At 29.6% G+C, this 17,325-nt stretch overlaps 3 protein-coding genes across 3 annotated transcripts in view; 1 reads left to right on the top strand and 2 right to left on the bottom strand.

Moving 5' to 3' along the window:
- Nucleotides 1–17,325, bottom strand: part of LOC127744778 (protein WHAT'S THIS FACTOR 1 homolog, chloroplastic) — a gene marked incomplete at its 3' end in the record, with an annotated part of 80,851 nt that overhangs the window by 15,999 nt on the left and 47,527 nt on the right.
- Nucleotides 10,198–11,087, top strand: LOC107475880 (uncharacterized). Its single transcript, XM_052257072.1, has one exon. The coding sequence runs from the start codon at nt 10,404–10,406 to the stop codon at nt 10,836–10,838; it is 435 nt and encodes a 144-aa protein (XP_052113032.1). The 5' UTR covers nt 10,198–10,403; the 3' UTR covers nt 10,839–11,087.
- Nucleotides 12,242–15,580, bottom strand: LOC107475881 (rho GTPase-activating protein 2). Its single transcript, XM_016095553.3, has 4 exons — nt 15,040–15,580; nt 14,010–14,130; nt 13,550–13,900; nt 12,242–13,273 (listed from the first exon to the last, which is right to left on the bottom strand). Exons 1-4 carry the CDS (start codon nt 15,384–15,386, stop codon nt 12,665–12,667), a joined length of 1,428 nt encoding a protein of 475 aa, XP_015951039.1. The 5' UTR covers nt 15,387–15,580; the 3' UTR covers nt 12,242–12,664.

The following is a 17,325-nucleotide window of genomic DNA, read 5'->3' as shown; positions in this document are numbered from 1 at the left end:
GTATTAAAATCGTCTTTGAGATTTCAATTACATTAATTACGTCTTTGAGATAGACAAAAATGCACCACGTTAATCCCTAATCCATTTTCTATTAACGTCGTGATGACATGATTTGATAATGTGGCGATTAGTGACACGTGTCACTCTATGATTTGGCCACGTGTAATAGTATGATGTGTTGACCAGTTAACATGCCGTGACACGTGGTATGTTAAGGTAGATGGTTGCGCCACGTGTCACAATACTATTTGGCCACATGTCTGTTTGTGTCACGTGTCATAATAGTATTTGTCCACGTTGTTAGGTACCAGACAAATGACACAGCAAAATATAGAGATGAAAAATTAGAAATTTGTATAAAATATGGAAATAATTGAATAATTTTCTTTGAGAATTACAACTTCTCTCTATCACAAGGAGACTACAATAACACTCTCTCTTGACAAAAGGAGAACACACTTCTCTCTATCAAATATAGGAGAAAACTACTCAAAGAAATCTTATGTTATTCTATCTGGATGACTTGATTGAAATGAATTAAAGAAAAACTCAATTTATAGGTGAGTCTCTTCAATATGAACCATCCATCAATTAGAGGTATATAATTCTTTTCTTTTTCAACCATTAAAATCCTAAGGTTATAAACTAGGATTGTTTATTACCTTTCATTTTATTTAGTTATTATTTATTTATTTATTTATTTTCTAAAATTAGCTTTACTAATTTTCACAATCTCCCACTTAAAGCTAATTTTGATAAATTTTCAAAATTCATGTTGCTTATGTATTCCATAGGCCGTATGAGGATCTACACCATTCAAACTTTTCTGTGTTGATTGGTTTTGTCATGGCATCTGCTAGGTTGTCTTTAGTGTGAATCTTCTGCATATCAACACTTCCTTCTTCTACTACTTCCCGAACAAAGTGATATTGTACTCCAATGTGTTTTGTTCTTGAATGAAAGGCAGGATTCCTTGCAATGTGCAAGGCACTCTGACTGTCACAATACACAGAAATCTTCTGTTGTTTGTGCCCGAGTTCTTCTATCAACCTTTGGATCCAAATAGCTTCCTTGCATGCTTGTGTAGCTGCCATATATTCAGCTTCTATAGTAGATAAAGCTATAACAGTCTGTAATTTAGATAGCCAGCTTACAGCTCCTCCTGCAAGTGTAAACACATAGCCTGTAGTAGATTTTCGTTTATCAAGATCACCTGCAAAGTCTCAACACTTGGAGCTCCTCCAAATGAAGGAAGGCCACCTAACTCAATGGCGATGGATGATGGAGAAAAAGAATTCATGGAAATGGATAAAGAGGCAAGAGATCCGAATCTAATTTTATTGGAGGGAATGGACTTCACCACAACTGAAATCAATGTCCTTAAGGACACTAAGATGCATCTAAGTTAAATCTGATTCCAATCTTAGCTTTCTTATTGGTTCTTTATTATTAGTGTTATCTAGAACGTTAAGGCAGGGTGCTACCAGCATATTCTTTAGGCGCACTCTTAAATAAATTATAAAACAGTATAAATTAAAGCTGATATTACTATTCTTCCAGAAACTAAGTACAACAGTGACAATGTTAGGAGAGTTATTCATCAGCTTAGGTTTTCTAACTTCATCTTAAACTACATTGGAACAAGATTCTCTTGGAGAGGTCTTCAATGGGAAGGCCAAGATGGAGCCTTTAAGAGATTGGATAGAGTGCTTTGTAATCATTCATGGAAGACTAGATTCTATGAAGCAGCTATTGATGTCTTGCCTAGGACTAACTCTGACTATCACCCTCTTCTCATTAAAAGGGATAAAGATATGATTATTGTTCAGAATAGACCCTTTAGGTTCGAGGCTATGTGGACTTTCCATCTAGTATTTTCAGATTGCATCAACAACAGCTGGAAAAAGGGGATAGGAACACTAGATACTACTATACTAAAACCATCATCAACTACCATGTAAGTATTCTTCCAATTGGGAGATTACATCTAAATCAACCTAATCTTTGTGATTTGGATTGCCAAAATTTTATTTTTACACTAACAGGATTGAAAATAAAGAATGCTACTCACAGCATGGGATCTCTGAAAGCCTCAAGAAGCGATAGTTTTCCAACCCTTATATACAAGAAAAATTGGGAGCTCATGAGAGAAAAAGTTTGTTATTTCATTAAGAATTGTTGAAGAAATCCAAGCCTCATTGGCCTTTGCAACAAAACCTTACTAGCACTAGTGCCGAAGCTAAATAATCCTAACCTCATCAACCAATTCATACCTATATTGTTATGCAACGTAAGCTATAAGAACATAACTAAGATTCTAAAAGAAAGGATTAAACCTCACTTTAATGATAGAATAGCTATCTATCAAAAGGCGGAGCTAAAAGAAATATTAAAGGGGGCTAAAAATATTCACACAATAAAATAATATTAAAATAAATTCTTGAGGGGGACTAATATAAAATTTACATATAATTTACATGTAAAAAATTAAAATTAGGAGGACGTTGTCCCCCTTTCACAGTATGTAGCTCCGCCCTTGCTATCTATCAATCGAGCTTCATTCCTGGAAGAAAAATCTAAGATAATATTTTGATAGCTAAAGAAATGATGCATACAATGAAGAGGTTGAAAGGGAAAAATAATTTATAACCATTGCATCAAGATTAATTTTGAGAAAGCTTACGACAAACTTGATTAGACTTCATGAATTTAAATTTTCTCAAAGCTTAATTACTCTTGTCCTGAGTTGCATTATCTCGATCGGTCTCCTATATATAACATCATTTAGAATGGAAGCAGAACAGAAAATTTTATACTATATAGAGAGTTGAGATAGAGGATTCAATTTTGGCACACCTTTTTGTTATATATATATGGATAAACTCTCCCAATTCATTAAAGACCAAATTCAAAAAGATATGTGAAATCTATGAAAGTAGGAAAGAAGAGACAGTGACATTTCACATTTAATGTTTGTGAATAACTTGCTTCATTTTGCAGAAGCCACCGCTGAGCAGCAGATGAGGAATACTAAAAAGGTGATGAATACTTTTTGCATGCATCTTAGCTTAGGATAAATAATGAGAAAATATCTATAATTTTTTTTAAGGATTCTGAAACTATTGTCAAAGGAGAGATCACAAGAATATCAAAGTTTAGAGAGTAAAATGATTTAGGTAGATAATTTAGATAATTTAGGATGTTGATTATAAATAATAGAGTTGAGAAGGAAAACTTTAAAAATATGTTATGGAAGAATTCATAACAAATTGAAGGGTTAAAAGAGTATATGCTTGTCTCTGGTAAGAAGGCTCATTCTCGTGAGATATTTTATAAAACCAATAATTTACGTGCCTCCAGCTATTGTTAATAAATTCTTTAATTTAATTTGGAACTTTTAATTCTTGAATCAAAGAGCCAGATGGAATTAAAGTATTTTTTTTTTGTTATTATCATGTGATCAGAATTGGAGACCCAAATTTTATAAAGTTTAGAAAAAAAAGTCATGTTCTTTCCATCAAAGAATAGCCAATATAATTAATGAATAATTACAACACCACCCAAACTAATTTTTATATTAACAAATTGCACTATAATTAAAATAAAAATTCCAACTATTCTGACTTGAGTTATCTTAAGCCCGAATTGTCTTAAGCTCGAGTCTAAACTTTAGCTGCAACACAAAATAATTTAAAAAAAATGTTTGGAGATAGAAAAAATCCAAAGAAGATTCGTATGGAAAAAAGAGTAGAATCATAAAAAAAAATGCACCTAATAAAGTGGAATATCCTTTGCCAGCTCAAGCAGTTAGGAAGAATGGGATTTACGGAATTGTCAACAATGAATAATGCGTTCTTTTTAAAAATTGTTTGGCAAGCCATGGAAAATCCAAAACCTTTACGAGTGAAAGTGCTATCTCATAAATATTGCAAGAATAAAAATATATTCAACAATATTTTATAATGAAATTTATTGGAAATGCAAAACACTAAACTGTGTGATTTGCATTAGCATTATATTCTAGTATATGAATATATGGTTGACTACACTGCAGCAAAATATATGGTTGCCTATACTACACAAAGTTGAATCCTTCATTTTTCATTTCTAACGAATTGGGTTGCAAGCATCTGGAACAGCAATGCCTTTATAAGCCTTGCAAACAAAGTACGTGAAATTTGCATAGTCCTGATGATGAATTAACACAAAAACAACATTAGTTTTGGTGACGAGTGTGTCCATAATTAAGAGAAAACTACAAATAATTTCTTAATTTTTCGGTCAGTGAACATTTAAATTTTTAACGATTTAAAAATACATTTAAGTTCGTGACTTTTTAAAACTTGGACACATCAATTTGTTTACTTGAGTCTGACCGATATACTTGTTAGGTACCAGACAAATGACACAGCAAAATATAGAGATGAAAAATTAGAAATTTGTATAAAATATGGAAATAATTGAATAATTTTCTTTGAGAATTACAACTTCTCTCTATCACAAGGAGACTACAATAACACTCTCTCTTGACAAAAGGAGAACATACTTCTCTCTATCAAATATAGGAGAAAACTACTCAAAGAAATCTTATGTTATTCTATCTGGATGACTTGATTGAAATGAATTAAAGAAAAACTCAATTTATAGGTGAGTCTCTTCAATATGAACCATCCATCAATTAGAGGTATATAATTCTTTTCTTTTTCAACCATTAAAATCCTAAGGTTATAAACTAGGATTGTTTATTACCTTTCATTTTATTTAGTTATTATTTATTTATTTATTTATTTTCTAAAATTAGCTTTACTAATTTTCACACACGTGTCATCCATTATGTCATGATTGTAGATGCACCAATTAGTCCCTCACTTTGCGTTAAGTGACTCATTTTAGTCCTTAAAATTAAATGTCCTGCACCAAACTAGTCCCTTCACTAGTTTTTTTTTCTATAAATTCAAAATTATCAATATCTTTGAATCCATTAATTTCAATTCTATTTTTCACATATTATTTAAATATAAGTGCTTTTATAAAATATTTTTTCTCTTGCGGGTACCTTAAACTGCTGTCTTGGAGTTGACGTGAAGATATTTTAAGCACCCCGACGACCATCTCCGACTTCTTTCGTCTAGATTAAAGAGGTCGGAGATGGTAGAGAGGGTGCTTGAAGTACCTTCGGTCTAGTCCATTTACACACAATGAAAACGTGTATTTCATAAGAACCGAAAAAAATGTATATTTTAGTTCTTGATTTCTTGTTAAAAACACATTTTTTTAATGAAAAAATGTGTCTAATCAATCATATAATTCATTTCTTATAATAATATACTTATATATTATTAAATAATTTACCAATGTTTAAATTATTATAGAAAAAAATTATATAATTAAAACTAAAATTTTAAAATTTTTTGTAAAAGCACTTGTATTTAAATGATATGTGAAAAAATAGAAATGAAATTAATGTATTTAAATATTGAAAATTTGAAATTTTTAAAAAAATGAGAAAAAACTGCTGAAGGGATTAGTTTGATGCAGGACATTCAATTTCAGGGACTAAAATAAGTCATTTAACGCAAAGTGATTGACTAATTTGGAGCATCTACAATGATGATATAATGAATGACACGTAGACGAATGTTGTTGTGACGCGTTACACAGGCCAAATAAGATTTGTGACATGTGTCACAACTATCTATGTCAGTATGCCATGTGTCACTGGTCAACATATGATTATACCATTACACGTGGCCAAATCATAGAGTGATACGTGTCACTAACATGTCACGTCATCAAACCATGTTATTACGCTGTTAATGAAAAATAGATCAGGGACTAATGTAGTGCATTTTTGTCATTCTCAGGAACGTAATTAGTACAATTAAAATTTCATGGACAATTTTTGTGCACGACGTCAACTTCAGGATCATTTTAGAATTTAACTTTAAAAATTTGATTAATTTAACTTGATCAATAAATAAAATATTTTAAGTGAATTTTAGGTCTTTTATTTAAAGATAAAAAAGGAAACAAAAAGCTATGTTTCAAAACACAAAATTCATATATTTTGTATCCTTTAAAAAAAAATATATAGCAGATCAGAAACAAAACACGAAATATACAAAATAATTAATAATAGTCATTTTTATATTATTGTTATTTTTTTTCTTTTTCTTTTTCGTTTATTTTTTAGCAAAACCGAAACTCAAGTCATTGATTAAAGAGGAGGATAGATCCAGTGCTCCAATTATCTACCATTTGTAATTTTATATTTAATAATAAGATCTAATGATCCATTTCAACTTTTTTAAGAGCAGTACTTGTCACCCACTAATAATGGTGGCTCCATCTTCTTAGATTTACTTTTGTTTTTTTATGATGTACTTTTTACCATGCTCAATTCACTTCAACGAGCATAAGCAATGTTATAAACATGTCTAATGTCTTTTTGTGGAATTGTGTATATTTACATTTCTTAATAAATAAGTAAGAGTATATATTCAAAATATGTTTTTAAGAAATTCTCAGCCAGAGCCACACTATCAACAAAATCAGCAAGCAACCAAAAGGATAGGGGTGGCAACGGGGCGGATAGGGGCGGGTTTTTGCTCTACCCGACTCCGTCCCGTCGTACAACAACCCGCATAGAATTCGCCCCGTTTCTACCCGCGAGTAGTAAAACATTGAACCCTAACCTGCCCCTGCGAGTACCCACTCCGCCCTTACCTGCCCCTATAATTATTAAAATCCAATAAATAAATTAGAAATTTCAAAATTTATATAACTATTATCACATACATAACATAAATTAAAGTAAAAATTTAAATATAATACAATATTATTAATTATTTACTAATTATTTTACATATATTATACATATTATATATTAAAATAATATATATTATATATATAACGGGCAGGTAGGGACGGGTATAACGGGCAGGTAGGGACGGGTATTACTTAAATCCAACCCCGTCCCGTCCCTCCCAAAAATTCACTCCACTAAAAATCCGTCTCGATATAGGACGAGTAATTATCCACTCCTAACGGATAAGGGTGGAGTGAGTACCTGCGAATTCGGGTGGTATTGTCATCTTACGACTAACTAATAATAGAGTTGTGTGTCATGTCATGTGTGAAGTGTGGTGTGTGTATAATTTTAGGGGTATATTTACGGTATTAACCCTACGGAAGCATCTTATTCTTGGCATGTGCTGAATGAATGGAAATGGACCCAATTGCCCACGTGTAAAACGCACATAATTTGACTTTTCTAATTTCAGCATACCTAATAAGACTAGACAACACCATACTTCCAGAAGATAATTTAATTTCAATATCTTATTCACTAAATATTTTTTAATAAAAAATTTATTTACATAAATTTCTTGATTTTTTTTATATCTTCTTTTTATGATATAAAATATTTTCGTTGTCTTTTTTATACATTATTAATTATTTTTAATATTCAAAATAAAAGTTCACAAAAAATATATCTAAAAATAATATATATAATATTTATTTTTAGAATATGTTATAACATATATTCTTTGAATTTTCTCCAATAATTATCCATACTTTAGATATATTATTTTTTTCATAATAATTATTGTTTTTGACCTTTTTTATTTGTTTATAAATTTTAAATAAATTGGGTCAAAATATATTGGTTTAATTTATGCTTATATAAAAAAAATCAAAATGATAATTATTATTAACAACTTTTAAGCAAAACTTTTATCTATACGACAATAAACACAAGACTTAGCAAATATTACATAAAGAAAGTTTTCAACCACTACAGTATAATATATTAAAATTAAATTTATTTTAATATTCATACATATAATCCTAGAGCTAGCTAGTTGTCATGTTTTTTCTCTTTACATGCATGAGGTAGTTCATTACTTGTAGTTGTAGATGTACCTTTCTTCCCCCTTCATTGTTCTTCAATTTCTTCTTTCCTTTGCTTAGTGATGTTTTACGTTAAAAAAGGTAAGAGAGAGCAATTAAAAAAAAGTTTGTATGTATTTAAATTGTATAAAATAATATAATATAAAAAAGTACTTATAAATACTAAGAGAATCGAAACAATAAATATATAATATTTTATAATAAATTTTTTGATATGTTAAATAATTTTAATGAATGTTAATTAATTCTAATATATTTTAATATTCTATTATTGGAGGCTCCAATGATGATTTGAAATAAATGAAAATAGGTCAAAAGATTCAACTCACAAGAGAGTCCAAAGTATTTTTCATTTTTTCTATATGCCGGCTACACTAGTTTTGTGTAACACGTAATTAACTTTGTTTATCCAAATTTAATTTGTCAAACACGGAATTAATGGTAAATCAACATGTTTAAAATTATATACTAGGGACTAAGCATGTTGTTTTAGAAAATAATGCGTAGGAAAAACTTCAATGTTTATCTTACAATTTTCAGAAAGCAAAACCATGTGCACTTTTCTCCATAAGTTTAATGTGCTAAACAAAAAACATAATTTAATTTTTATGTAATTTTTTTTTAAGACCAAAAGATTCTAACAGAAATTAAATAAGGTGAAGCGGCTAAAATAACTAAACTTCAAGGATTTGTTTTGCTCACTTTTTAGGTTAAAATCTTAAGAGGACTTTTTTATTTTTTTATTTTGTTTTGCTTGTTAAAATGCTTAATTAATTTTTTTATTCAACTTGTTTATTTATTGAATCTCCATATGTTAGTTTCTTTTTTTTTTTTTCAGTTTTATAATTATTGAAAGCTCAACTCCTCCAAGTGTTAGTTGGATGCGTTTAACTAGATTAAAGAACAGTAAATTAACTAAATCCCATTTCAAACGAAAACCTTGATTATAGGAATTTGCTACCTAAGGCATAGTCATATAAACGATTGTGCTCAACTACCATTCAATGAAAGCAATATTAATTTTTTAGATAATTATTTAAATAATAAATACTAAGGTGACAATACATTATTTTATATTTGCATACATTTTTTAGCAACAACATATTACAATTAATTTTTTTGTAAATAAAAAATGATGTCTAATATTACAGAAGAAACAGGTGAATTCATTTAAAAAAAATTAAAGAATAATGATAGTAGCACACCTAACTAAATTGACAAATTAATAGGAATAGGACTAAGTTACATGGATATTAAAATTAGTTATTAAAATTAATTATTAATATAAAATACTGATTAAAATATAAATATATATATTTATGTATAAATATATTAATGATTGATTTTAATAATTAATTTTAATATATAAATAATATTTTTGATAAAAATAATTTTTTGCCATCATTTTTTCGTCTTTCTTATTTGAAGCACGGGGAACTATGCCATGTTGCCAACTGATAGAAAATTAACTTGATTTAATTATTAAAGCTTCTAGAAATATTAGGATCATGATTATATCACATATATAATATAATATTCCCCTCCTCTTTTTTAAGTCCCAACAGAAAACAAATTCCAAATTTTTAATCAGTACTTAATCAATAATATTTAAAAATATAGTATTTAACTGTTAAATTAAAAATATTAAATTATTAATTAAAAATATTGTCTAATATAAATTAAATTAAGCTATTTTTAAATTATTGATTTTTAATATTTTTTCCTTAAAAGAAAATCTAAAACAGATGATGATTAATACATAAAAGGATTAGCAAGATGATAAGATAAGGGTGAATGAATAAGAAAATGTTCTAGAAGAGCGCGTGTATGCAAAATTCAATTTCCTATTGGCTACTACTATATTTGCAAGGGAAAGTATGAGGAGCCAATGAAATATTTATACAATGTGTACAATGAAGGTTTATGGAGTATTAGAGATATAATTATTAGTGTTATATTTTTCCATCCTTAGTGAACCCAAAAATTAAATTAATTTTTCGAGAAGATGTTTATTATCCCTTGTACTCGGATGGTTATTCTAAATAGTATAAGGGATGTTCATTTCATAACTCAATAACCATTGTACACATTGTACAAATAATCCATTGTCTCCCTAGCGAATCCTATTTGCAATTGGGCATGCACTAATTGCCACTACCCTTCTAGAAGCTTTTCTCATCTTCATTCATCAGTAACAATAATGAGAGAGAGAAGGCAGAGTCACATTATATAAGTTTAATTTTGAAAAGATTTCATCATAGTCTTTGTCACCAAAAGTGTCTAACAAGTGTGGCCCCACGTTTTCTAATTCCAATAATATATTATTATGGTTTTCGAAACCTTTTATTTTCTTTATTAGTTATATGTTTATGCCAACGTTGTTGCGGTGTTCATTTTCATTTTTCATATTAAGAGTAGTGGTGGCTGTGGTTCTATAGGATCCTAGGAACATTGAAAGTTGTTCATATCATATCATTCATTCTCTTATTATGGATGTGAAGGGTAATAATGTCACTCCAGATTTTTCTTCTTACATTCTCTTTGAGGCCAGTGGGGATTCTGAAGAAGCTGATTTTGATCACAACAAAATGGTTTGTGAGATTTCAAGGGTAGGTAGTTATGTTCATCATGGTCATGAAGATTATGACGATGATGATGATGCTCTATCTTGCAGCTATGATAGATCTGATTATGATGATGATGCATGTAATGTTGCTGAGGTCAATTGGGATGATGATGATGATGATGATGATGATGGGGAGAAGAAAGATGTTGTTTTTGGAACATCATATTGTGATGAAGAAGATGAGGTTTTGCAAGAACAGCACCCAACAAGGTCATTTGTGTCATTTGCTTCAAATCAAGAATCTTTGGATGAAATGGAAAAGAATAGGTTGTTCTGGGAAGCATGCTTGGCATCTTGATTTCTTTTCTTCAGATCTATTTTTGGTTTCAACTTTTCTTATCTATTCTGGGTTCCTTTTTTTTTTAGCTCTTTTATTTCTCATTATGAAAATTTCTTATATTTTTCTTTTGGCTGACACAGATAAAAGAAAATGAATCAAATAGCTTAGAAGAGAAAAAAAAAAAGAAAAAAAAAAGAAAGAAAGAAAATGTAAATTTTAGAAACTTAGGCAGCTAATTAGTGAATTTAAATGTAAATATGTAATTTCCCTGCAAATGGTCATATGAATGCTATTATTGTTATTTATTACAATGAATGTTTGTTCACAATTACTATTTGTTTCATTTTAATTTTTATATGATTTTATTTAATTATAGGGATAGAGACAGCAGGTTGAAGCTGGAAACTATTCTCACTTGTAAATTGTAATCTTCTAAATTCTAATTTTGATGAATTTCTTGAGCTTACAAGTATGAATTTGACGAATTCTTTGAAAGCATTTATTTATAAAGGAAAAATGTTAAAAATGAATACTCATTTAAAAACAACGGAAAGAGTATAATGTTAAGAAAATTAAAGTTGGTCAAGTTCCAACTTACTTTTCCCCAAAAAGTGTAAACTAAAGTTTATAATCTCAGAATATTAGCTGACCTCGTCCATTTAATTTTTAATTTCTTTATCTATTATCATAAAAGATTACGATAAAAAGATTATTTTAGAAAACATTATTTTTTCAAAATCAAACTACGTCTAAAATATGAATTATGTTATATGTACACTAAAATCAGCTATTAATATAAAATACATATTAAAATATAAATATACATTAAAAATAAATTAAACTATATATATATATATAAATATATTAGTGATTGATTTTAGTGTACGAATAACATTTTTGTTAACATATAACCCGTACAAAAATTAATAAATAAACGACTATATTATTTGTACATTAAAATTTACTATCAAAGTCAACCACCGGGATATATATTGATATACAAATATATATTGAAAATAAATTAAACCGCATATGAATTTATACACAGATACATTAAAGACTGATTTTAGTGTAAGAATAACATTTTTATAAATAAATCATTTTAACTTGAAAACCTAACCCATCACAACTAAACCATCTCTAACCATAAATCTAACCTGGTTATAAGAATTATTTTGGTTATGTTTTTGGTTTAGCACTCTCAACTAGATCCAATACACCTCTTGGGGTATAATTGTGTCACGGGATATTCAACCAAGATCATATTCCACCAAATTCGAAAAAATCCTGGTGCAAATTCCTCTTATATCCCATTATCCCGTTGAAGATTTACCATATTACCATTGTGAATGAAATATGAAATCCATCAAATATTGATCATACACAGGAAACATAGCAAGCATCATCTTAGACCTACATCATTATGCCTATTCCCAAGGAATTCAATCAAGTCATCAAACTTACAACTTTTCACAGAAGTGAAATTTGTCATGGTTAGAGTTGTCTAGTACTTTTTGAACATACAGAACAAGGTCAGATTCAGCCTAAGCTGAACACAGTAACCTTCCAACAATCCACAACAAGCCATACAGTTCCTACTTCATGTATTAAAATTTACACAAACAAAACCTGCTTGTTGAGACAAAATATGAAACAAGGAACTTAGAAAAGAGAATGTTTCGTATACTCATTCTGTCTCATACACTAAGCTAACACACATCTCTTTTCTGTTACATGGGAGGAAGGTGTGTAGCCACTGAATGAGGGAGGCAAATGTGAATATACATGACATGTCTCTTGAAAAAAACCTACTGAAATGAAATCCAGTTTTTCAACTAGATGGTTCAACTAGATGCAAGCAGCGGCGGCGCAGAATCGGAAAACTTATCGATCATCTTCACGTCATTGGTTCCTGTACATTCTATTGACCGGCTGTTTTTTTCGATGTTTGAGCTCACGGCAGCCACCCTTGTCCTCAACCTTTCTCCATCAATGGAACTCAAGCTGGAATTTATGGTTCCGTCGGCAATTGATGCAATGGATTTGATGCTAAAATCTGAGCAACAACTTATAGGGTTAATGTACTCTTGCAAATAGCCTGAAGGTTCTTGTTGTGAGAACCCTTTAGTGTTATCATCATCCAACTGCTTCAAGAAGCATTCTTCAATCTCGCTTAAAGATTCAGCCTCCCTTTCCTCCTCCCCTTCACTGCTATGGCTATAGTGAGGGTGATGATCGTCATAATCCGACTTAGTCCCTCTCAATTCACCACTGGTGTCCGTTTCTCGCTGACTGTCATATTCTTCCTCGGACTGGTGATTCGATGAGCGAAATGACATGGGAGAATATCCGGTTGTGGTTTCTTCACGTTCTCTTAGATTCTTCATTATCAGTGTCTTGAGCAAGTTCATCACTTGAACCGCATGCATCAGGGCAGTTAGAGGATCAGACATCTGTTTCAAGAAACAAAATATAAAGTATGAATCCACAATTAGACCAATGCTGTCCAAAGTTATTCAATAATGATATTCATCACCTTGTCAGATAATCAAACTTGTAAAAAGATTTGAGCAATGTTAACAACATCAAAGAACTTGTGTAACCTCACTAGTATGCAAATTGTTTGATATTAAAAACTGCATAATGACCGCAGATTATTTTGCTTCTAATTCAACAAAACTACATATCATGTTAATTATTATCATCGCCCAAAACATGAAGTAGCATACCTGAGTCATGTTTGGGGCAAAAACCATTGCAATATTTCTAGCATTCATTTTGTTACACTCCTCCACTTCCACAACATCAGCCATGAGATCAATAGCCCAGCTGAGCAATGCAGACTCCGTTGGCTTTAGCTGCTTCACGAGCTCAACGGACTCTTCTTCCGTGTTGCACTGAAGAACTTGCTCTGGTGAGAGTCCATCTAGTATCCCCGAAGGAAGCTCACGGAACCAGGCTTTAATTAGCCCGGCCAAGCAATGGACATCGATGTTGTCCGGCACAATGCCTCTGTTTAACTGGTCCCTCACATGCTCCTCTTGACTATTTTCCGGATTTATCCGAAATATACCTTCAGCCTGAAAATTCATTGAAAATACAAGTAAAAAAAGTTAACCTTAAACTGAATGTTTTAAAAAATCTGGTCCAAATTGCAAAATATATTGCATTGATTTCAAATTTCAATACCTTTAAGCCTCCTTGTGAGTATAAACGGTCCTGCATTAGCAATAGAATAGTGGGGACACTGTTTCCTTTGGAATCATAAGAACACTGCATAGATTCTGCTGAGACCCCAAACACACTCACACTGCAAGCATAGATTGCAGCAAATCACAGCTTAGAATGTTGCAGTGAACATCGGTATACACGAAAACACAATAGACAATGTCTAGAGAAGAACACCTCTTTATTTATTTTTTTACTTTCAAAAAATAGGATTGAGCTAATGAATTTTGAAAAAGTAATGGTAATTTCGAGAAACTATAAATAAGATTGAACAGTACATTACATAATTCAATGAATTTGTAGAATGCATTACACTTTCCAGTCTCAGGAGGACCTCATTTCAAATGAACAATGGTGTTTTCATTTTCTGAATTTACACAACCCTAGGAAAACCATGCAATCTACATTCGGATTTTTTTCTAGCTTATTTTTTACTTTACACTAAGAAAATATAATTTTTTTTATTAATAAACGGTAATTAGGCTCATCACCTGTATATAACTTAGTTCTGCATCCTCTATTTTTATATAAAATAAAAAATAATAATTTTCTTCCATCCTCTATTTGTATAAGTTAAAATGAGCAGCTCCAATGCTTTTTTCAAATCAGCTAGAACCATGGCTTTCAAAAGAGCCTTATCCTTTGAATTCTTTCTCATCAATATTCAAAAGCAAAAAGCACAATTTTCCTTTAGCATAAAACCTTAAACCCCAAGTTGAGGTGCAACAAAAATAACAAAGGTACATTTGAAACATAAAATTCATCTAGAGATACAACAAAACAATGACTAATTTTCCTTTTTCTAATTTTATAAAAATTTGAAGTTATAATAAATACACACAAAGTTTCCAGTTTTGTTTCAAACAAAAGAAATTGAAGTACCTAGCATTTGAAATTTCAATCAAACAAAGCAAAGCCCTTAAAATTAAATAAAGTAAAAATCTAAGAACTGTTAATTATTTAAAAAAAAAAAGTAAAATAAAACGTTTACCTAGCACTGGGAACGCGACCGGGGATCTCAACTTGGAACTCAAGAGGGAGACCGAGGAAGCCATTGAATCGATCAAACGTTACATGTGTGATGTGCTGGACGTCTGTCGGCCATCCGATCTCCATCTGGTGATTATGATGGACAGTGGAGATCACTTCTTCTGATGGTCTGTCTACTCTGCAAGCCACCATAGATTTTCTCAGCGCCGCTATCAATAACGCCACTAGTGACAGCTGTCTCTGCTCTTCTTCTTCCGCCTCAGTAGCATCAGGTCTCGCTCTCTTCCCTCCTCCACCGCCACCACCACCGCATCCGCCGCCTCTCGTTACCATCACTAACCCCGGCATTTCTCTCTCTCTCTCTCTCTCTCTCTCTTCTGAGTTGTGAGTAGTGGTTAGTTAATGAATGTGGATTTGTTGGGTTGCATTGATTTCTTATTTGTTGATAGTAATGAATGAAGCTTTTGTTTTTTGTTTTGAAGGCTTTCAATTCAATTCAAACGGCCACTCCCATTTTCAAATTTCTTCTCTCTCTCTCTCTCTCTCTCACGAAATGTCACTTTATCTTAATGCCGAGCTTTCCATTTTCGGTCTCCGATGTTGAGCTTAATTACCACATTTGCCACTCCCTTAACCCCTTTCATCAGGCTTACTACTTGTACTCTAGTACTTACATTAGATGTATTTTTCATTTTGTATTTACATAAATAAATTAATAATTTATTTATTTTTTAAATTGATCTTTTAAATATTTTTTTAAATTAAATTCGTTCTTAAAAAAATTTAGTTTAGTCACATTAATTTTTTTTGTTATTTTCATTGTCGATGACATTAAAATTTGTTAAAGTAAATTTAAAATAAAAAGATCGTCATAATTTTATGTTTCCAACTAATTTTATACAAATTTTTCAAGTAAAAAAGAATAAAATATTTTTAAATAAAAATAAAATAGTTATAATATTAGTCTACTTATCATTCCTGGTGACAAAGTGAAAAAAATGTATAAAAAATTCTATGATACTCAACATAAAAAATTTTAGCACCTAAAAAAGCTAACGTGATTATAATGTTAGATAAGTACGTATTTTTTATAAAGAGCAATATTAGGACCAATAATATCTGTGATTGGTAGTCATCAATTAGTCATTAATGATAATTTAATGGTGTAAAATTGGTGTGAGATTTTATCCAATAGCTCATATTTCTCTGCTGGTTATATGTTGGCTAAAATACAATAAAATTATTGGTCCCTAAACTTTTCTTTTTATAAATTCAGGCTTTGACAATAAAATCTGCATTGCTGTCGGTTTGTGTTTTTTTATATCATACGACTAATGATAAACTTAATATAGTGATTTTTTTCTTTTATTAGAAATAATTAAATTATTATATTAAATTATTTTTGTAATATAATAAATAAAATAAATACCTTAATTTTAAAATACTAATCATGAAACAGATCTTATATATTTTTTATTGATTGTTATGCACTTTAAATTATATATTTTGAACTTTTAACTGATATTTTTTTTTTAAATTCTATAATGCTGATGAAAAAAAATTTCAGTAGTTTAACTATGTATCAAATTATTAAAAGTGGCCTGTGTTACTTTTACTTTTACATCAGGTACTATATATCACATATGTCATTTATGACATAATTTGTCTCCTCATTAAAATTAAGAACTTATAAACTATAATTAATTTGAAAAAATGTTAAAAGGTGAATATTTTGTTAAAAATATTCAAAAAATAAAATAAAATTTATAAAATGAAAAAAGAAATAGTAAAATAAAGATTGGTATTTTCCAAATTCAGGTTCGATTTTTCTATTTTAGAATCATATTTATGATGAATGATTTTTATATATACTAATGTTTAATAAATAATAATAATAATAATAATAATAATAATAATAATAATAATAATAGTCAAATTACTAAACTCTTTTTTTTATATTATTTGTTGCTTAAGTTGAATAACACATTAACGTGGTCTCTTTTATGTTTGCGTTTTTTTGTTTATAATTGTAAAAATGGTTAACTTTAATTAAATTATTTTTTAAAAAAGTATAATAAGAGGTAATGCAAAAATTCACAAACAAATTTATTGTATAATATAATTCTTGATTATTTATTTTATTTTGTCTATTTTAAAAAATTTAGGTGGTTGAAAAAATAAATATTTTAATTTAAAATCAAATATTTTTTACAAAAAATGTTCGTCAAAAATTCAAAATATGTAATTTAAAGTGCATAATAATTAATAAAAATATATATATAACAAT

The sequence above is a fragment of the Arachis duranensis genome, chromosome 2 (assembly GCF_000817695.3).
Source record: "Arachis duranensis cultivar V14167 chromosome 2, aradu.V14167.gnm2.J7QH, whole genome shotgun sequence".
NCBI lineage: Eukaryota > Viridiplantae > Streptophyta > Magnoliopsida > Fabales > Fabaceae > Arachis > Arachis duranensis.
The sequence above is the reverse complement of the archived record's forward strand: the minus strand, read 5'-3'. Positions and strand labels throughout refer to the sequence as shown.